Raw genomic sequence first — 22,711 nt, forward strand, 5'->3', positions numbered from 1 at the left:
GTGGTGGATGGTGCAACTGGGGGAGGAGATGAGAGCCAAAGACAGCCAGGCAGGATCCAGGTACCTCCAGCTCTTGCCTTATCCCAGAGCACAGGGTCTGGGGTGGGTCACCCTATTGCAGCCCCCTTTTTGCTCACACTCTCGTCCCTGCGTCCGCGGAGTCCGGCATGGCGCCGGACTCCCGCCTGCAGTCCGCTTCTGCCCAGCGCCACGGCCAGCAGCAACCAGCCTGCCCAAGGCCCCACGCGCGCGCCCTGCCGCGCGCCCTCAGGCTTGAGCTGCAATCGCGCATGCGCCGACCCCAGTTTCGGCCTGGGGCGCCGCGCCTCGGTCACCTGATAGCAACAGCGGCGGCCCGGCCGGACGCGGAGCCGTGATGAGAATTTCCGCTTCCTCTGCCACAGGGCCCGGCCGCGCCTAGCCCGCGGCGGCTTCCGCGGGAGGCCGTGCCCGGGCCGGGCAGGGAAGGGGCGCGATGCCGCCGCCGCGCTGGCTCCTGGCCGGGCTGCGGCTGCTGCTGGGCGCGCTGTGCGTGGAGGCTGCCGCGGCGATCAGCGAGACCCGCTCGACGCTCCCGCAAGGCGGCACGCCCGGGGAGGCGACGCGGAGCAGCAATGGCAGCAGCAGCAGCCTGGCCGTGTCCGCCCCGCCCGAGCGCAACCAGCCCATGACCCAGCGCGCCCTGGCGGTGCTCGTGGTGGCCAGCGCCGCCCTCATCGTCTACTTCGTGATCCGGACCGTGCGGTGAGGGGCCGGGCGCGGGGGTATAACTGGGCCCTGTCGGGTTCTGGGCCTGGCCGGGCGCGGGGCTCCGCGCTTCCCCGGCAGTGTCCCGCCTCCGGGCCCGGGTGCGAGGGTTTCTCGCTGCACACGCCGGGGTGGGGTAGTGTGTGTGTGTGTGTGGGGGGGGGGTTGCTAATGAGCGCTCAGGTGAGGGGTTATGGAGCCAAACACGGCGTGCCCAGCAGCACACCCTGTCCCGGGGGCATCCCGCGGGGTATGACGCGGGCCCCTCGCGCTGTGCGTGCTGTGCAGGAGAAACTGCTCTGGCATTAGCCTTGCACGCCCATGGGCCCACCACCTTCGGGTCCTTAGCTGCTTTGCCGCCTTACTGATGGCAGATACTTTGGGCAGCGCTTTCTAGGGAGGACCAGTCCTTTACCATCTCCCTTGTACTGAATGTCACAGGTCAAGTACCAATCTAATATGTTGACTGCATAGTTATAGATGCCTAAACATAAATACAATGTCAAGTATTAATCCCCAAGCACGGGTGTCACATTTTACACCCATTCAGAGTCTTGCTGTAAGAATACTTGTTGTTTTGACCACCTTAACCCCTCTGTGCGTATCTACTCAAGCATGTGTCTACTTGTCTTCACTTTTAATGTCCCTATGTAGAAACATTGATTTAAAAGTCCTCTATGGCTTATTCTTGACTTGCCTTTTGAGACTTGGGGCTGGTCTACCCTACCACTTAAGTCAATATAACTTACATCACTCAGGGATGTGAAAAAGACAAGTTACAGCGACCTAAGCACCCTGGCACTATATCAGTAGGAGATGCTCTCCTGCTGACATAGCTTCTACCTCTCGTGGAGGTGGAGTGATTGTGCCAAGGGGAGAACGCTCTCCTGTTGGCATAGAGTGTCTTCACCAAACACGCTACAGTGGCGCAGCTGCATTGGTGCAGCTGCAGGGTGGATTTGATTTAAAATCATGATTTAAATCACTTGTTAGGAAGACTCGATTTAATCATGGATTTCTACATAAAAGTGCATTCTTGTTGGTTGTTATAACCTTAATACATATTCTTCACAACTCAGAGATAGATGTAGGTTTCATTTTTAGAAGGTACAAACTATACATTTTTAAACAGTGATTTATTTTGAAAACTTTTCAGATTATATTTACAGCTATATCAGAAAATGAATGATTGTTTGGTTATTTCATTTACCAAAGGTAATTGAAGCAGATGTTTATGAAGTCATTGGAAGGTGAGCTATCTCCAACAGGTTAATCATTAATATTTGGAGGATTTTCTTGCCATGCTGTATTAGGAGAACATCACCAGACAGACATTTAAATTGTTTTATTTAACTAAAACAACAATGGTTATGTATTCGAGAATTTTTTCTTCAGTGACAAACATATTATTTTAACAAAACAAGCATATATCCTTCTGTCATAACTATAAAGGGAAGAGTAAACACCTTTAAATCCCTCCTGGCCAGAGGAAAAACCCTTTCACCTGTAAAAGGTTAAGAAGCTAAGACAACCTCGCTGGCACCTGACCAAAATGACCAAAGAGGAGACTAGATACTTACAAAGCTGGGGGGGGGGGAAGGGGAGCGGAAGGGTTCTCTCTGTCTGTGTGTTGCTTTTGCTGGGACCAGAGCAGGAATGCAGGTCAGAACTCCTGTAAAGGGTTAATAAGCAATCTACTTAGATATGCGTTAGATTCTGTTTTGTTTAAATGGCTGATCAAATAAGTTGTGCTGAATGGAATGTATATTCCTGTTTTTGTGTCTTTTTGGAACTTAAGGTTTTGCCTAGAGGGATTCTCTATGTTTTGAATCTGATTACCCTGTAAGGTATTTACCATCCTGATTTTCCAGAGGTGATTCTTTTACTTTTTCTTTAATTAAAATTCTTCTTTTAAGAACCTGATTGCTTTTTCCTTGTTCTTAAGATCCAAGGGTTTGGGTCTGTGTTCACCTATGCAAATTGGTGAGGATTTTTATCAAGTCTTCCCCAGGAAAGGGGGTGTAGGGCTTGGAGAGATTGTGGGGGAAAGACATGTCCAAGTGGGCTCTTTGCGTGTTATATTTTGTTAGATGCTTGGTGGTGGCAGCAATAAGGTCCAGGGACAAAAGGTAAAATAATTTGTACCTTAGGGAAGTTTTGACCTAAGCTGGTAAAAATAAGCTAAGGGGTTTTTTCATGCAGGTCCCCACGTCTGTACCCTAAAGTTCAGAGTGGGGAAGGAACCTTGACACCTTCGCTTCTTACATTTATCTCCAGACTTCTCCTTGTCCGGATCTGTTCTGCCTCCAACAATCTTCTATTCCTTGAACTTTTTGAAACTTTGCACTTTTAGAGAGAGGTAAGGGATTGACTCTGTGTACACAAATTTGCAAAGGGACAGTAGGGTTGAGGTCTGTTATTTCTCACCTCTAGATATTATTTATTTTAAAACATTTTTGCTGTTAATAAGCATATTCCCTTTGGAGAGACAAATCCACAATTTGAGAACTGCAAAACTAAGCATCTCTGATGGTATCTTCTAGACTGAGCACTGAGTCCTATTGGGTAGATAGAAAGAGTAACCTAAATAATCTATACAGAAGCCCCTGGAACTCCATAAGATTGGGTCCCTAATCCATGAACTATTGGAACTCATTTACAAAACTTTTCTTAAACATGACATGATGTCTCATACTATTAAAATTTATAATCCCTATTCCATGATGAGATATCTTTGAGTTATAATATAACTTAATTAAAACTATCTTTAGGTAAGTTTTTTCCTCAAAAAGCATTTTATCAAAAAAATTATGGATTTTTATCCACCCTGTGCAGCTGCACCAATGTAGCGCTGTAGTGTAGACTTGCCTTTGTATGCCAGTAATGCTGCTCTTCATTGCTAACTTGTCATTATTTTTCAGACTCTTTTTACATTAAATTAAAGATGATCTGTATCCTAAAACCAGACACGGTAGTTAACCATTAGAACAATTTACCAAGGGTTCTATTAGATTCTCTATCATTGGCAGTTTTTAAATCAAGATTGGATTTTTTTTTTTTCCTGAAAGATATGCTGTAGTTCAAATAGGAATTATTTTAGGGAAGCTCTATGGCCTGTGTTTGGTAGGAGATAATCACAGGGGTCCCTTCTGACTTTAGAATCTATTAATCTAAATCAGAAAAATGACCAAGTTTAGTCCTGGAGCAACACCTTTTTACTCTATTTTGCGAGTTCAGCATATTTATTTAAAATAGGGTTACCAGTTTTCGTTCAAGATAACGTGTGCATATGAGAGACAGAGATACATAAATACAGTCTGATATGTTTAATAGATTCCAAGGCTGGAAAGGGCCATTATGATCATCTAGTCTTACCTCCTGTATAGCACAGGCAATAGAACTTCCCCCAGATTATTGCTAGAGTGTATCTTTTACACACACATCCAATCCTGATTTTAAAATTGCCAGTGATGAAGAATCCACCACTCTTGAGAAATTGTTCCAGTGGTTAATTACTTTCACAGTTAAAAATGTAAGCCTTATTTCCAGTCTGAATTTGTCTAGCTTCAACTTCCAGCCATTGGATCATGTTATATCAAGGGTCGGCAACCTTTCAGAGGTGGTGTGCCAAGTCTTCATTTATTCACTCTAATTTAAGGTTTTGCATGCTAGTAATTCATTTTAACATTTTTAGAAGGTCTCTCTCCAAGTCTGTTATATAACACAGCAATAGTTTAATGTAAAGTAAATAAGGTTTTTAAAATGTTTAAGAAGCTTCATTTAAAATTAAATTAAAATTCAGATCTTATCAGTTGAGTGTGATCCTTGCCCTTGCTTTTCCTTGCTGAGTTTTCCAATGTTTGGCAAGTATTTGGATACTTTAAGCTTCACACAGGCTTCTGAATGATCAGTTGTTAACCAGCTCAGAGAGAGACAGGACAGATTTCATGTGTGAAAATACCTGTTCATTGCAGGAATGTGGATCCAAATATGGAAAGCATTGCAAACGCAATTTTCTTCAAACAGTTAAATTTCACTGGCAAGGATGTCAGCAGGTCAGAATAGAGGCCCAATGAGCTCTCTCGGTAGCTTCAAGTGCACTCCGCAGATCTCCAAACTTTGCTGTCCACAATTCTGAGCTTTTTAACTGAGTGAACTGCATTTTGAAATCTTCAACACCCATCCACTGAAATACAGACAAATCCAAGTCGCTTTCATTGAACTTTTCAGGTTTAACTAGAAAAGAAAGCATTGGGCCAGAGTGCTGAAAATCTTGAAATCTGTCAGAAGATTCTGATTCCAGTTCTTGCATGTACATTCCAATCTCATTGACACTGACAGTGGAACGTGTCGATAGCTCTTTTATGTGTTAAAAGTAGCGGAAAGTCAAAGTTCGAATATCCCAAGGAAAAAACTGCTAGGTTTACAACAAATACCTTCCAGACTTCAAAAAGATCTAGAACCGTTTGTCCTGAACCCTGGAGACAGAGGTGGAGTTTGTTTAGGTGAGTGGTGATGTCAGTTAGAAACATGAGCTTATGCAGCCATTTGTCAGCATCCAGTTCAGGGTAGTTTTGTCCTTTTTCTGACAAAAGGGCCTTGATTGCATCAAAACAGTTTAATAAAGTGCACCAGAACCGTGCCACGACTTAGCCACCGAATGTTGCTGTGAAGTAAAGTGTCGTTATAAGCACTGTCCATCTCTTCTAGCAGTGCTTGAAACCATGAGTCAAAGCAGATAGAGCAACAGGGAAATTCACACTTTGCACCACTGTATTAATCACATTATTAAGCTCTGAATTAGAAATTTTAGCACACAGGTTTTCTTGATGGATGATAAGTGAAATTTGACTGCCGGGCAGCCAATTTGATCTCCAAGTAACTTCACAAACCCCTTCTGTTTTCCGACCATGGCAGAAGCACCATCTGTTGTCTCACAAAATATTTTTCTGATGTGAATTCCTCCTTCTTCAAAATGGCTTACAAAACTTTCCATTATATCTTCCCCCTTTGTTGCGCCATGCAGGGGTTTTAGGCAATGAAGTTCCTCTTGGATTTCATTGGAAGCACAATATCTTGCAAAAGCTGTCAAACGTGGAACGTCGATATATCCATGCTCTCATCAACTGCAACGCTCAACACTGCTGTGTCTTTTAATGCAGTCGTCTGCTTTTCGTTAATGTTTTCTTCCATTTCACTTACATGTCTCTCAACTGGTCTGGCAGAGACTGGCAGTTCTTTTATTCTAGATACGATCGTATCTTTATTTGGCAAATCATTGAACAAAACCTCAGAACTGCTGAAAAAAACTTTTTATATATATTCCCCATCTGTAAACGGCTTTCCGTTTTTTGCAATGCCCTGTGCAATCTTGTAACTTCTTTCTGTGGCTTGATTTTTACTTACACTTAAGCATTTAAAAACACTGCTTTGCTTCTCATATCCTGCTACTGCCTTTTTAATTCAGTCTTGTCTGCTTCATCAAGAAAGGTTTTCTTGTGCTTCGTTTCAAAATGTCAAACACTTGATGTGTGGCAAACAACATTTTCACAACAGAAAGCACAAACAGCACGGTCCTTCTTTTGAATAAATCCAAATGTCTCTGTCCAAGAAGGCTGAAATAAATAGACATCTAACTTTGCTTTCTTAGGAGCTGACATTTTGTCAAATGTACCTCTCGGGGGGGGATTGCGACAGACAGCACGCACGACGTCAAATGCAGTGTGCTGTTCCACGTGGCGTGATAGTGATGTAAGCAGCAAATCAGGACTTAAAAATATCCCAGTGGCGCTGGAACAAGTTTTAAGGTTCTTGCCACTGTCTGCACCCCTCACAACCCCAGGGGGTGGCTGCAGAGCCCTGGGCCGAGGCCAGGAGCAGAGCCCTGGGCCGGCAGCTGGGACCCCAGGCTGGCAGCAGAGCCCTCTGGGATCCGGGGCCAGCAGTGGGCTGAATGGAGCTGGCGGCCGGGACCCAGGCAGTGTGAGTGCCACTGAAAATCAGCTTGCGTGTCGCCTTTGGCACGCTTGCCATAGATTGCCTACCCCTGTGTTATATCTTTCTCTGCTAGACTGAAGAACCCATAATTAAATATTTATTTCTGTTTAATGCCTTTGGTTTGTCCTATGTCACCAAAGAGTGAGTCTTGCATAGATGATCCAGTGCAGAGCTGCACTGTGTGATTTGCAGTCTTTAACTTGCTAAATGTCTTAAAGATTCAACATATACCAAGTTGATTCACTTTTGTGATAGATTGATCATTGTTCATTAAAAGATGTAAGCTTCAAAGTTAATATTTGAGCCCTTCAGCAGTATGCTAACCAGTATATTACATTATATAACATCTCTTCTAAAAAGGAATATTCTCTCTTTTTGATAAGATCCAGAACACTCAGGTACATTAAGGAGTGACCTAATTACTTAAGTAGTCCTAAAGCTTTCTTTCAACTGTAGTCTGGCACAATTGGCATTTTGCACCTTGGACTGTATTCTCTGACATTAGTTTTCCCTATCCGCTCTTTTTGATATCCTGGAGTCCATGCTGATTTTCCTCTCATTTAATAAAATAGTAATGGTAGCAAGCATATATGCTTGCATATTTTCCACATATGCACTTATCACTTGTTTGGAAAGCTTGGAGATACATGGAGAATGAAAGCACTATATAGTGTGAAACTTTCTTTTTAAAACCAGTTACTTTTATATATTTGCAGAAATATTACAGGGATGGTTATTGTTTTGTTTTGGGGGAGAGACATATTTTCATGCACCAAGTACCATCAAGCTTCAGATCTGATTCTTTAAGGGGACCTGTCAATTTTAAATTGACTTCACTCTGAAAGTTTCTCATCTACTCTTATTACAAGTAATTCTTGTTATTGGGGTATTTAGTGCAATGGATTAGGTACACCACATGTCTTGAAAGGTATGTTTGGCTGGGTATTAATCATCATAGCAGTGGTGGTATGTCTGCAAGTTTTGTGTCTGTTGTTCTGGCAACGTCTAGTGCTGCTTTGAGTTTGTGTGTCTTGGTCTGTGGGAAACTTGCTTCTGTTAATGAATATGCAGAAGTTGGGGGGTGTTTGGAGGCCAGAAGAGGGAGTTCGGGAAAGATTTCTTTCAGGATGTGGCCCCCGTCAAGCACAGATTGTAATTGTTTAATGATACCCCATATGGTTTCCACCATAAGGTGTTTGATAACTAGTGGTGTGCAATTGCAGTTTTTTTCCTTAATGAAGCAGTTCTTTTGATACAGGTACCGATACAGCTGCGCCCTGCAGCGCATTAGGTGAAGATGCTCTATGCCGACGGGAGAGAGAACTCTCCTATGGGCATAAAAAACCCACCTCTGCAAGCGGCATAAGTGATGTTGGCAGGAGACGCTCTCACATGAATGCTAATGTCAGTTTAATTTATGTTGCTCAGAGAGGGTGTGAATATTCCACCCAAGTGACAAATTTTGCCAACACAAACTGTAGTGTAGACATAGCCTCAAAGACACTGGTTTTATGGCTTAGTTAGAACAATCTATAACCCACTAACCCTCCTTTGCCCTAGAACTGCAAAGATGTTAACTGCCCACTTCAGCTTGTATGGTCTTTTATAACATGTTAATTCCTTATACTAAACAATCTGTTCCACCCTGTATTAGGTGTGACACTGAGTATCTTTTCAGACCTGAAGAAGAATTTTGTGTAAACCCAAAAGCTTGTCTCTTTCACCAGCAGAATGTTGCATGTCTGAGTTAGTGACAACTCAAGATTGTTGAAAAATAGTCTTGATTGGAATTATTTAATCAATGATTATCAATCAGAGATTAGTACAGCACTATATAGAATACAGAATGAAAAGATACATTACCACTCTGTTGTCAGATCTAAGGTGTCTCTGTCTCTCTCTCTTCTTCACTGTATCTGGAGGGATGTGCAGTTTCATTCCCCAACTAACTTCTCCTACCAGTTTCGTCATACAGGGTTTTTGCCAAAGAAATATATGTTCTGATGTCATTTCTATACACTCTCGGTTTACCTGATTTATATGTGAAGGCATAATTATTTTACAGCTGAGAGGCCCAACAATTCAAGATAGTATCTCTCAGTGGGTCCTTCTTATCCCATGATCATTCTTCTGTTTTGATTCCCCAACACAAAACATCTGCTGTAACAATCATCCCTTATTAGTTTTCCAAGCCTTTATATATGCTTATGTAAGGCTATATTTTAACAACGGGGAGAGGGTTTCCTAGAATATCTGGAGTTTTATAGACCTGAAGATGCTATGAATTATTAAATACAGCCTAACGCATAAAATTCCTGAGTAGGGTTACTTGTCGGTCAGTGTTCTGGGCCTTAGAATTCCACTTAGTCTTAGTTAATATTATAAAGATTCTGAAGAATAGTTGATAGATAAATGAATCAAATATACAGAACGAAAGGACTAGAAGGATTAATATTTACTAATAAAAAGAAAAGGAGTACTTGTGGCACCTTAGAGACTAACAAATTTATTTGAGCATAAGCTTTCGTGAGCTACAGTTCACTTCATCAGATGCATCTAAGGTGCCACAAGTACTCCTTTTCTTTTTGCGAATACAGACTAACACGGCTGCTACTCTGAAACCTATTTACTAATAGATAATAGCAAGAAGTTGGTCCAATAAAAGGTCATACCTCTCCCACCTTGCCTCTAATATCCTTGTACCAACCAGCAAGTCATGTATTTTAAATAAATCCTTCTTCCATAAGAGAAAAAATGAAAGTGCAAAACTGGTTTTGGACAACCCAGAAGGATCATAATGCTGCCTTAAACCAAATACATACACTTCTGTTGACCTTAGTGTAAAATCAGCCATTGAAAAAGGCAATATACAATTCTTCCAACCCCTTCTTGAGCTAAGATGGTCTTCACCTACCTGTATAGGCTCTTATAATAGAGCCCATCACCATAGCACCTTGAACAATGCATGTGGACAATTCATGCATTGTATCCAACCGAAAAATAACTTCAAAAAGCAAAGGCTTTATAAGTGGAAACAAAGTTAGATTACAGAATAGATGTTCACTGTCCTAATGTGGGTAAAAGTTTCTTAATGTTATGCACTGCATGTTCTGTCACGTATGAATAAAACTGGCACATGAGTGATAGTTTTATATTACAGCCTCACTTTTTAATGCTGAATTTAAGAAACCTTCTTTCATCACTTCTGGTAAACAAATTTCTAAACCAACATCTTGCAGATCATGTTGTAGAATAAATGCACATGCTAGCAAAGATGAAGGGTTTCAAGGTCAAAGTTACATGTGTAGCATGAAAACTACGTAACACTGGCGCTCCTGGCAGAATAGATGGCTCTTGGAGTGGTAGAGGATATACGTGATTTCATGTCAAGGTTGCAGGTTTAAATTTGACCTACTTTGGTAGTGAACAATCATTATCTTCTGAAGTATGATTGGCTAGCCTACAGCATATGAAATAAGGGTCAAATTCGTGGTGAATATTGGTCCATTTCCAGTTCCCTTAGTGAAAAGGACTGACAGATTACCTTTCACTCCCAGAGAATCTTTCATGACAGGAGCTAGCCATTGTATTGGTGCCCGTATTGTCATTGCCCATAATTCAAGAACTTTAGCCTTCATTATAGTCAGTTTTGCACCAGTCGTGATCAAGGACATTCACTTTTAAGAGATTTTAAGAAGCCAATGTACACAATTATGTGTTATCAATTCATCAGATGGAGGAATGTGCAGATCAGTATCTAAGGAACGAAGATCTGTTTCCAAGCAAATCTCCACTTGCAAAACTGAACCAATAGAAACTCTTGCCATGATTTTTTTTTATTATTATTATTAAATAAACCTTCCCCTGCAGTTTGTGCTCCAAAAAAAAATTGCATGACTACACTAAGAACCTCCAAGCTAAAGACTGGAATCTGACTGGGCTAATTTCATTTTTTTAGATTAGAAAAATTCAAAAGTAAACAGCATGAACAGTGGAAAGAAAATTGTATTTTAAAGATTCTATCTTTGGTTATCCAAGACTCTGCTTTTGGTATAAAGAATCTCTTTTCTGAAGAATATCACTCTTTATCCATGGATGTTTAGAGGGATATTGTTAGATTGATATCTGGAAATTTGCCAAACTGTTACAGTGGTTAATATATCACTCGGAGCAAATTAAACAAATAGATTGATAGATTTACAGGGCCCAATATTACAAGTCCTTACTTATGAGAGTAACCTCATTGAGCTGAATAGGATTATTTCACGTGAATAAAGGCAATTTGTGGATTAGGCTCCAATGCTGTAAACAGACACATGCTTAACCTTAAGCATGTGCATAATCAGTCTGATTTTGTTAGTTAAGTATGTGTGTGTTTCAGGGTGAATAAAAATCAATGTCTTTTATTTATTTAAATAGGTTTTTTTTTTTATAGTGTTTTTTGAGGAAAAAACCTAAGATACATTATAGCTGAAAGATATCTCATCATGGAATAGGGATTATAAATTCTAATAGTATGAGACATCATGTAATGTTCAAGAAAAGTTTTGTAAATGAGTTTCAGTAGTTCATGGATTAGGGACCCAATTTTATGGAGTTCCAGGGGCTTCTGTATAGATTATTTAGGTTAATCTTTCTATCTACCCAATAGGACTCAGTGCTCAGTCTAGAAGATACCATCAGAGATGCTTACTTTTGCAGTTCTCAAATTGTGATTTGTCCCTCCAGAGGTAATATACTTGTTAACAGCAAAAATGTTTTAAAATAAATAATATCTAGAGGTAAGAAATAACAGACCTCAACCCTACCATCCTTCTGCACATTTGTGTACACAGAGTCAATCCCTTACCTCTCTCTAAAAGTGCAAAGTTTCAAAAAGTTCAAGGAATAGAAGATTGTTGGGGGCAGAATAGATCTGGACAAGGAGAAGAAGTCTGGAGAAAAATGTGAGAAGGGAGGGACAGGCAGTAGAAACCAAAGTGAAACTGTTTGCGCAGCATATTCCAGAAGTCTTGAGGTCTTTCTGAGTGTAGCCTTCATTGATTTGAGATCTACCAAACCATTCTCTCACTAGAAGGGAAAACCTATAATGGCAGCGGGCCCTAAAAGAGACCGCCCAGTTTGGGAATAAGAACCATTCAAGAAATATATGTTTGCTGATGATGTTTTAAAGAAAGTCACACCAGTGAACTGGTGGAAGTCACTTAAGCGCTGGGATTCAGACACTGTTGAAGTCATGATCTCACTTTTAACAGCAGTAGCTTCTTCTGCTGGTGCAGAAAGAATATTTTCTTCCTTTGGACTAATTCATTCCAAACTGAGAAATCGTTTGGGACCTTAAAAAGCAGGAAAGCTTGTTTTTCTTTTCCAGATTATGAACAAACAGGAAAATGAAGGTGAAGACGACTGATTTAGCTGCAGAAGCCAATATTTTAAGTTTCTTGTATTGACCTGGCTGACTGTAGTAGATTTAATATTTTTTAATATTTCATTTAACTATTGTAGTTAAACAATTTTATCAAAATCAAACCTGATTTTAAAAAACTTGAATTTAACTAAATTCAAAAATGTATATGCTTGTTTTGTTAAAATGTTATATGTTTGCTGTTGAAGAAAAAAATCCAGAATACACACGTTGTTTAAAAAAAACAATTTTAATATCTGTCTGGTGATGTTCTCCTCCTAATACAGAATGGCAAGAAAATCCTCCGAATATTAATGATTACCCTGTTCAATTGGAAATAGTTCAACTCCCAATGACTTCATAAACATCTGCTTCAATTACCTTTGGTAAATGAAATAATCAAACAATTATTCATTTTCTGATTTAGCTATAAAACTAATGTGATAAGTTTTCAGAATAAATTACTGTTTAAAAATGTATAGTGTGTACCTTCTAAAAATGAAACGTGCATCTGTTTCTGAGTTGTGAAGAATATGTATTAGGGTTATAACAACCAACAAGAATGCACTTTTACGTAGAAATCCGTGATTAAATTGAGTCATCCTGACTAGTGATTTAAATCAAATCCACCTTGGTGCGTTTGCAGGACTGAGGCCTTATGTGCCATTTTGGAATGCAAGCTTGAGCATTTTCCCCTTGGATCCATTAAAGTAAGTGGGATTGAGGGCCCCTGGCATCTCATTCACTTGAGTGTATAATAAGTAGAGTTGTGCGAATAATCACTGAGGTGAGGAAGGGGAATTTGGTGGGGTTTTTGTTTGTTTCGTGGTTGTTTTTTTGGTGTGTGTGTTGCTGTTTGTTTTCTTTTGACCAGCAAACCAAAAACAAACAAAAATCATCTTGCATTGACCTAAAATGATTTTTTTGTTTTGTTTTTCTGTGCAAGAAAAAACATGGAAGAAAATTAGGTTTTGGTCAAATGACAAGTTTTATTTTCCACTATTTTTAACTGTTTTTTTTATTTTTTAATTAAGAGCAAAGCAAATTTTGGAAATGTCATTCACAAAACTGGTGTTGGTGTTGCTGCAGTTATACCCCATAGCCTTGTAGTTAGAGGACTCACCTGGGATGTGGGGGACTTGCATTCAAGTCCCCATTCCTCCTGATGCACAACAAATTTTTCAGCTTGGGTCTCCCACATTGCAGGTGAATGCAATAACCGGTAGACTCTAGGGTATTCTGGGGTGGAGCTCTCTATTCAAGCTGTTCCACTTATTGTAAATACTCATACAGAATGACTCTGTATTAGCCTGGTGGTTAGAGTACTCATCCTGGGGGGTAGAGGGTTGGTCACCTTGGTTTCAGTCTCTGCTCCATTGAATATTTTATTATTTATCCAACATGGCATAGCTTCAACCAGACAGATTATGACCCACCCCCAAATACACTATAGTTCAGTTGTTAGGGTCATTACCTGCAATGTGGGAGACCCAAGTTCAAAATTTTGTTGTGAATCAGGAAGAATGGGGACTTGAACCGAAGTTTCCTGTATTGCAGGTAGCTAATCCTGGTGCTATAAGGAATATAGAGGTGGCAATGCCTCCACCTTCTTTGATGGTTTTGTGAATATCACCTAACTTGCCTTGTGACTCTCTAGGCTGGAAAAGAAAACTGGCTGGTACTATTCAGTGAATTTGAGTCACATTCATGAATACTTTTGGTCAACCTGAAACTTCATTTTTCCACAGATAAACTATTAATCTTAAAAAATTCACTCAGCTCTAATAAATAAAATGGTATCTTCCACCAGCTCTTGATATGTTTGGAGTTTTTCAATAAAACACTTCAGTTTGCAAGCATTTGATGAAGTTTAATAAAGGCTGCCTAGTCAAGGCTGCTTAACTGCTTCAAAGTACTGTCTGTGAGGTAATGAAAGATAATTTGACTTATTAGTCTTTTTACCCTCTATTGGTGACTCATTGTGAAAGTGGACTTGATCTGCAAAAGATACGATGCCTGATTTAAAAAATAAAAATGTTCTTCCAAACAATAGCTGCCAAGAGTAAACTCACCAGTACCCCTCTTGCCATTCTGATTAAAGCTAGTTTTATGGTAATTGAATGTACAACAGCAAACGTGCCCTTAAGTCCTATTAAAAAAAAATGCATTGCTGTTAATCTTGAATAGTGTGTGTCCACTTCTATGTGTAGATTCTAGTTTGCTCTTCTCTAGATCTGAGAGCTTATTATGGGTCATTATTATTCACTGCAGTGAGGGTTGTGTTTGGATCATAAATACAAATTACTGAAAATAGTGAAGTGCTGTAAAAGATGGTACAGTAAAAATGTAACATTGAGAGGGATTTTATTCTTAATTTATTAATTTTGATTGTAACCTCCTCATATTACTCTTTTAAACAATTCCAGAAACATGGAATTCATGCAATACAAGTGAACCACCTCATTGTAGGGACCAGACTACTCTTCTTATTCCATCATCAGACCCATGGTTAACCTTGCTTCCTCTGAGGGTGATGCTTTTGAGAATGCCCTTTAAAGATGGAGTCTCTTTTTTCTGAGAGCTGCTCTACCATCACTAGCAATTCTGGCAACAGTACATGGGTTGTAATGCTTGTTCCTGTAACAGAAACAGACCTCCAAAGTGAAGGAATGATGCTGTATATTGTAGATTCATGGATGGTAAAATTGCTTATTATGCCTTTCAGCATTTCCATCCAAAAAGATAGTCGTCATATTCCTGAAAGGCTTCCGCTCTAGCACTGTTTATAGTCCTTTGTTTCTTCTGACTACCATTATTAGACTGAAAATTATTCTTTTGCTGTCCTTTGTGTAGTAGGGAGCTGTCTAGATTTGTGTTTGTTTTTTTACTGGCTGTTTGGCTAGAGTAAAAATGATAGATGGTGAGTGGCAACATATTCCTGCAAAGTAATTAAATATCAGTTTGTTGTGGTCATAGCTTGATAAGTCGTTCGTTAATTATGGTAGTGGTTTTGGGGATGCAGAAAATGCATCCATGCCAAGGTTCTCAAGGTCTGACCAAACCAGTTTTAATGCTCAGTCTCCTCTGCTTGATCCATTTTTTTTTATTTTATTTTTTTTCCTTTTATAACCCCAAAACTTCCTATTAATCCTCTCTGGAATTCCTGAGAACTGAGGCATTGTCTACACAGGAGGGTTCTGCACCAATGTAAAAAGTGTCTGACTTGCATTGGTGCTGCATTCTCTGGCTGGAAGCCAAGGTAAACCATATCATTGCAGTGAATATACATTAGGGGCTCACTTTTCCTGCTACATTGGTGTAACTACACAGATGCCACACTCTCCTTCACTGCTGTAGACTTGAAAACACACTTTTTCCCCCTCCCACACACATTTTCCCCAATGGCCTTCTCCAAAGTCTCTCCAAACATCTTCCTTCTGGCATTTTAGCTACAGCAATATTTGCCAAAATTACAGTAAAATATAATTGGTTTGTTTAATGTCTGTCTGCTGTAGATCTCAAACTACTTTATGCTGGTGGATAGGTATAACTGTCCTTGTTACAGGTGAGGGAACTGAGGCCTGAAGTCACAGCAGGTCAGTGGCAGAGTCAGGAATAATAGAACCCAGGTGACCTGACTTTCATTCCAGTTCCCTACCAACTTAGTTATATTATCTATTTTGACTTTTTTGATTTATACACAAGAAGACTAAAAGAGCACCTATGTATGGCTGTAGGTGGCTTTTGACGGTATTTAGAATTACAAGTGTTGTAACTTGCATGTCCCTGAGTTACTTCCCTAATAATCTGGAAAATAAACTTTTTGATTCAACCCTCACACTTTAACTAAAAGCCTGTCTTAGAAGATGACTTCCTCGGTGTTACCAAGTTTGTTTGCCATTTTTCATAAGCTTTTCTGAAGAGAGGCGTGGTAGACCCTTAATTCAGGGATAAGCTATGGAAGGTGTAATATCTACATATTCTTAGCCAAATTTTAAAGTGTCTGGTTTTTATTTAAAAAAAGAAAATCCCACTCAGTAGTGGTGAAGAGACTGATGTTTGCCTACTTGACACAAATAAATAGGGCAGAATTACTAGCTCTTACAGCATTTTACACAGCAACCTCATTAGTTAGGTGACTAGCCTTACACTTGCCATAAAACTAAACTACTGTTCAGTGAGCATTTGCAGTAACCATTTCAAGCAATAATAAAAATTAATCATCTGATATCATCAGAGTCATTTTAATAAATACAAGGGTTTAAAGCTGTTGCTGGCTCTTAATTTTTTTTTTTTTTTTTAATTTCCTTAAGAGAACTAGTTCTCATATTAGGCCCCTTCTAATGTCGTCTACCATGTAACAGATCCGTCTGCTCCCTAGCTGTTAACCCTGATATCTTTCATCAAAGGAATCAGACAAAAAAAAAAAGCCCATACAAATGCGGTGCCATAGGACAACCAGTAGTGGGCAAGCTTTTGTGGTTCGTTTACTGGTGAAGAGGAAGAATTACTGATTCTCATGGGAATTTTGGTCCTATTTGTAAGGAAAATAAAAACTCTCCTAGTGCTTAAAATAGGTTTTCTAAAGTTGGTGAGGAAATAAAATTGTAGCAAATGAAATAAGAGCTTTTGATTCTTATTTTTTTAGATGTTTTCAGTGTGCAATGCTTAATTTGGCATACTGAGTAAAACAGAACAGAACATGCAAAATGTATGTCAGTATTAAACTACTTATCGTGGACTTAGTTTCCTAGAAAATTCATTTTAAATTATTTAAAATCCCTTTTGAAGGGTGATTATTAAATTTCTCTCAAGGGTATAAAATCTGCACCTCATGAATGCCCTTCATGGAAGAGAGATCCTGCTCACTTTCGAGGAATAACTTTTTTTTTTTTATAGAATAGGGTTTTTTAATTAAGATGACAGCTTTTTTGATGTAAATTGAATTTTTCTGCACAGTTAAGTATTCAATTTAGTTAAAAATATGCGTTAGTGAAGAATTCGAATTAGCTGTAGTTAATACTTTGTAGTGTGTTCTGTTGGAACATTAAACTGTATTGCATATAAGTTGCTTTAAACTGAGTTATTTTACAAGACCGTTAAACTGCTGTTTTCCCTTATGGATGATCACCAAACATTTAAATGATGCACTTACGTAACTTGTGGGAAATATAGTAGTTATTTTACTACTTGTAAGGAGCATAACTAAAGATTGTTATCCTGTTCAGAGTTTCACTTTAAAAGAGGTATGTGGTGAATCTATATCATCTAACCTATAGCTATCAAATATCTTCAGCCTGTGGGCATGTCTGAACTTGAAGCTGAGGTGTGATTCCCAGCTCTAGGAGACATACTTGTGCTAGCTTCATCAAGATAGCATGCTAATAATAGTTGTGCAGCTTCAATAGCATGGTCAGCAGCTCAGGCTGGGCACCTGAATATGTACCCCCTGGGTATGTACTTGGGGTGGTTAGCCCCTCCCAGTGCTCCCCACTGCCTGTCTACCTTGGACGTGGTGCTACTGTGGCTACACTACTATTTTTAGCATGCTAGTTTGATGAGAACTAACGTAAGTGTCTCCTCAAGCTGGGATTCGCACGCTGCATCCTGTAAGTCATCTTAATAAGCAGCTCTCCAGATTATCTAAAATGATAGTCTTAAAATGAAAATTAATGAAGTGGGGCAGTATGTGTTGTTCTGTGTTGGGTATATACCGAAAAATATTTCATTTCCAGTAGAAAGCTATTTCAGGACTGCTCATCAGACAGAACTGACTTCTATACAAGTTAGTTACCAGTTTACTCTGACTTCTAGGGCTAGGAAGCAATTGGTGTTCCTGAAGTATGGTGTTTACAGAAGGCAAACTTCAAATTCACCTCCGTAGATTTAATTACCTGTTGCTCTGCATCAAGGGTAGTCATTTACACATGGGCAAAGGAAGTGTAAAATGCAACAAAGCTGGAATAGTAAAGTGTTACACCCATTTTGCCCATATGTAAATGACTACACAAGGTACAGGGTACTAGGGAATATCAGTCCACTGTGCAGAATCAGTATGTTATGCATTGCATATCTGTAATTGTCGTCATACCAGGATTTGTGTGTCACACACACAAAACTACAATCTATTTTATTTACACAGCATAAATAAAACTGGATGGGGAAATGCTATAGTTCAGACTATAGCAGCCCAACAGTCTGTCCCATTTAAGAAAGGATGCTGCAGATAATCTTCCTGGAAGCGGGCCCTACCAAATTCACGGTCCATTTTGGTAAATTTCATGGTAATAGGATTTTAAAAATTGTAAATTTCATGATTTCAGATATTTATATCTGAAATTTCACGGTGTTGTAACCGTAGAGGTCCTGACCCAAAAGCGAGGGAGGAGGGAAAGGGAGAGGGGGAGCTGCAAGGTTAGCGTCTGTGTGGTGGGGTCGCAGTATTTCCACTCTTACTTCTGCGCTGCTGCTGGTGTGGTGCTGCCTTCAGAGCTGGGCGGCCAGAAAGTGGTGGCTGCTGGCTGGAAGCTCAGCTCTGAAGGCAGCACCACCTCCAGCAGCAGTGCAGAGTAAGGATGGCATAATATGGTATTGCTTACACGCTTACTTCTGTGCTGCTGGAGGGATGCTGCCTTCAGAGTTGGGTGCCTACTCTCTGGCCACCCAGTTCTGTAGGCAGCGCAGAAGTAAGGGTGGCAGTACAATCCCCCTATAATAACCTTGTGACCCCCCATTTGGGTTGCGACCCCCAGCTTGAGAAACGCTGGTCTCCCCTATGAAATTGGTGTATTATAGGGTAAAAGTACTTCACAGGGGAGACCATATTTCATGGTCTGTGATGCGTTTTTCATGGCCGTGAATTTGTTAGGGCCTTACTTATCAACACTAATGAAACCTCTTTTTGTCCTAGCCTTGTTAACAAATACATTTCTTGGATTTCCCTCCTTATCCAGGGAAGAAGGGGTAAATGGCAGAAGGTTCTAGTTCTGAGAATATTTAGAGCCATTTAATTCAGTTCTTAAAAAGAATTATTCTCTAAAACCAGATAAATGGATCTGATTTCAGCAAGGGACAAGAAGGGTAACAGATCCATCAGACTGCGGGAAGGCTGCTCATAAAGCCCACTCAGGTTCTGATGGGCTTTGATCCTATAGTTTAAACATATATGTGCACGGTGTTCTTCCATAGGGGTTGTTCTAGAGTGCAGAGTCAGTTTTCTGTCAGTCATTAATTCTCAACCATCTGAGAAGTGTTTATATGAAAACTACTTGGTTCCATGCCCCTCCTCCAGAACAATGTTCACTTGAACTAATCCTTTTTCATTTCTAAGGTTCTGAGGTCTGCTTAGCCCTGTCTCCTGGCCTGAGCATCTTCTTCTAATGTTGTAAAAGGGGGTAACAGATTTGTAAATCCTGCTGAGAAGAGGAGAAGTCCAGAGTTGCACATATTGAAGTTTCTTGCTCTCTATTTAGAGGTACCTCTGGTTCTCTTTCTTAGATAAACTTTTCATATGACTTTTTCCTGCAGTGCTGTGGGGTTCTGGCATGATTGTAGGTCAGACTCTGTGTCTCTGACGCTTCTGGCCAATAGCTGAAGAGGCAGACTTTACAATGTTATACCAGGGTAGCCACAAGAAAAGTGACTAACTTCCCCCAAATGTCCTTCCCCTAAATGTTGCTCTAAGTTAGAATCTTACATTAAAAAAATAAAACAACAAAAAATCTCAATCCTCCTGAATTCATTATCTGGTGTATGACTTCTCCTCTGATGGGAATGAGGAAAAGCAGAGCCTTGGGGTAGCGGAGTCTACTTCTAGTTCTCTGTATGACTGATTATTTTTAATGATGTGTATGGGATTTGAGGCCTCTAGTAGCAAGATTTCTGGCTAAACTAGCCTGTTTTTTTTGGCACTTAACATGTTATCTAACTGTAATAATTGTCAAGAACATACTTGTCTTCTAGTGAGAGAGCACAGAGTGCTATGGATAAAAGGGCAAAGTTCATATTGTGTGTGTGCTTTTGGGTGGGGGGGTTAGGTGCTGCCTTAATTTTTAATTTCTTGACCTCCAGATTGTAGGTGTTTTTTTTGTTTGTTTGTAAAAGCACTTGGTATATGCATTTGAAAAACCAGGTACATTAATTGTACTCATCTAAGGTATTTAGTTAAATCTGTGATCAGAAGGTATCCAGTCCTAGAAAAAATACTAGCTGAAGTGAACTGTAAAGACCTGTTCAGCTTTGCTCAATCACAGCAAGGTATCCCTGTCCTTTTACCAAGAAGTTATGTGAAATATGATTCATACACTGAAGTGTAAAGTACTTTCACTCTCCTCTTAAAAATTTTTAACGCACTGGCTTTAGTGATTTTATTTACTTTGACAATGGAGCTTACATGTATTGATGAGTAGTAATAAATATCTAGCTGTTAGGACTGTTACTCCTTTTTTACCTGAATGGAAAAATGGATAATCTGAATTAATCCAAGAGGTGAGATTCTGTGCTGCTCCTTTTAACTGCAGTATAGAATTTGCTGTCTGGAGAGAATGGGACTAAGGGGATCTGAAGCCACCTTTGTGCCCACCCAGTTCTGGGTTGCTATGTTAGTGAAACAGTCCCACTGCTGCAGCCCTGCCATCAACATGCTGTCTTCAGTTCCTACCCCAAGTGAATGCTCTCCAGCTGGATCAGGATTTTTCAGAGCCCGTTTCTGCTGCTGCAGCCTCTTGACTTAGTGGACGGGGTGAGAGAGGGAGTAAAACTATTGTCCAAGCTATCTAATTGTTTGAACAAGGTATGTCTCTGCTAACAAAAGAGTACTAGGCTAATAGCTTAAACTCTTTAATGTGTGATACTGACATGTTGCTCTTCAAGTGGTTAAGATTAAAAAAAAAAAAAAAACACCTCATGTAACTATAGAACTTGTTGTCACCCATGTGAAGTCTAATCCTTTCTTGTACTCTGTCGGCCCCAGTATCTTGGGATGTTGACTTCCATAGGCTGAATATACATTATGGCTTTTTTTAAAACAGACAAACAACCATTTCAGTTTTTAAATTTGTCTTTACATGGGATGCGAACTTGTATTTTAAAAGGGTAAATAGAAACTCCCAATTTACTTCCTGTATGCCATTCATTGTTATATACTTCTGTCATGTCCTCTCTTTTAGCTCCTCTCTAAGCTTAACAGTCCCAGTATTTTCAGTGCTTTGTATGTCAATCTTTCCATATATCTAATCATTTGTCACTAATATTTGGTCCCCTTCTACTTCTGTTGTATCTACTTTGAAGCAGGGTGATCAGAGCTAATCATGGTATTAAAGATGAGGTCCATTTACTTACATAATATAACATTTTTAGTATCCTTTTTCTATCCCATTCTTTTATAATTTTATCATCTTGCTTAGTTATTTGATCAGTGGTGTATATTGCACTATCCACAGTAATGTCCAGAGGTAAAATCTTGGCTCCATTAAATCAGTGAGTGTTTTGTTGTTAACTTCAGTGAAGCCAGGATTTTATCCTGGTTTCCCCACCACCACCGACCCACCCCCACCCGAGTGATGACAGCTAACTTGCAACCCAACAATGTGCATGAGTACTTCATTTTTTTCCTTCCAGTATTTATCACCTAGCGTCTATTAAGACTGAATTTCATCTCCTAATAGTGACCATTCAAGCGGCTCACACACCGCTGGACAAGAGAGAGAAACACCACTGCATGGAAGGGACTCTTGTCTGGGAGTGTGTGAGCTGCTTGCACACACTAGTGTGACCAGGGACAGCTGCCCATCAGTTTGGTGCTCACCCCAGTGGGCAGGGCTTGGGGTGGTACAGCCACGCTGGAGGAGCTGCCTGCACGAGGCTCTGGCTCCTGTGAGTGGTGGCCCAACATGCTGCTGCTGCTTTTGCCACTGAGATTCCTGGTAGAGCCCTGCAGCTTTGCAAATATCCGATTTATATCTGTGGATATACATGAATAGTTAGTTTCCCTAATAGACTTTTAGGAGGGACTTTGTTGGGGGCATTTTAAAAGTACAAATACATTGTATCAACCACTTCTCCTTTATCCATTGTTTTATAGACCTTTTCAAAGAATTCCATTAGACTAATTTGTAAGCTCGTCAGAAGAAGAGCCGTTTGTGTGTGTGCCTGGGGCTTATAGGTGCTACTGCAGATACTAATAATGGATTTGAGAGGCACAATTTTCTTTATCTCTGATCACATGTTGATCTTTGTGTTCTATAACTCTTTCTACCCACTTACTTGGCACTTTCTGGAAAGGGGGACAATATGTAACAATGAGGACTAAATGCCTATCAAATTTCTTTTAAAGGAAGTCATTAGTGGAGTTAAAAATAGAAAGCCTTCAAAAATTGCAATTTTTGCAGCATTATTATTTATGAATCTAGCATCTCACAGAATACTAGAGATGTATACCATGTTCCAAAGAGATCACTGTTGAACGTCCCCCAATCCTGCAAAGACTTCTGCTAGGGGGAACTTCAAGTAGGTAGATGAGTGATCCCCCTAAGTTGAATGAGCCTATATACACTGCAATTAGGC

General features: G+C 40.0%; 1 protein-coding gene across 1 annotated transcript in view; it reads left to right on the top strand.

Moving 5' to 3' along the window:
* The first annotated feature begins 331 nt into the window (after positions 1 to 331).
* FAM174A (family with sequence similarity 174 member A) overlaps positions 332 to 22,711 on the top strand; it is a 32,095-nt gene continuing 9,715 nt past the window's right edge. The window contains exon 1 of the mRNA XM_084627698.1: positions 332 to 744. Coding sequence (XP_084483824.1) covers positions 476 to 744 — 269 coding nt within the window. The 5' untranslated portion in view covers positions 332 to 475. The remainder of the gene's footprint in view (positions 745 to 22,711) is intronic.

Source organism: Lepidochelys olivacea (assembly GCF_965140295.1).
Source record: "Lepidochelys olivacea isolate rLepOli2 genome assembly, chromosome: 5".
NCBI classification, from domain to species: domain Eukaryota; kingdom Metazoa; phylum Chordata; order Testudines; family Cheloniidae; genus Lepidochelys; species Lepidochelys olivacea.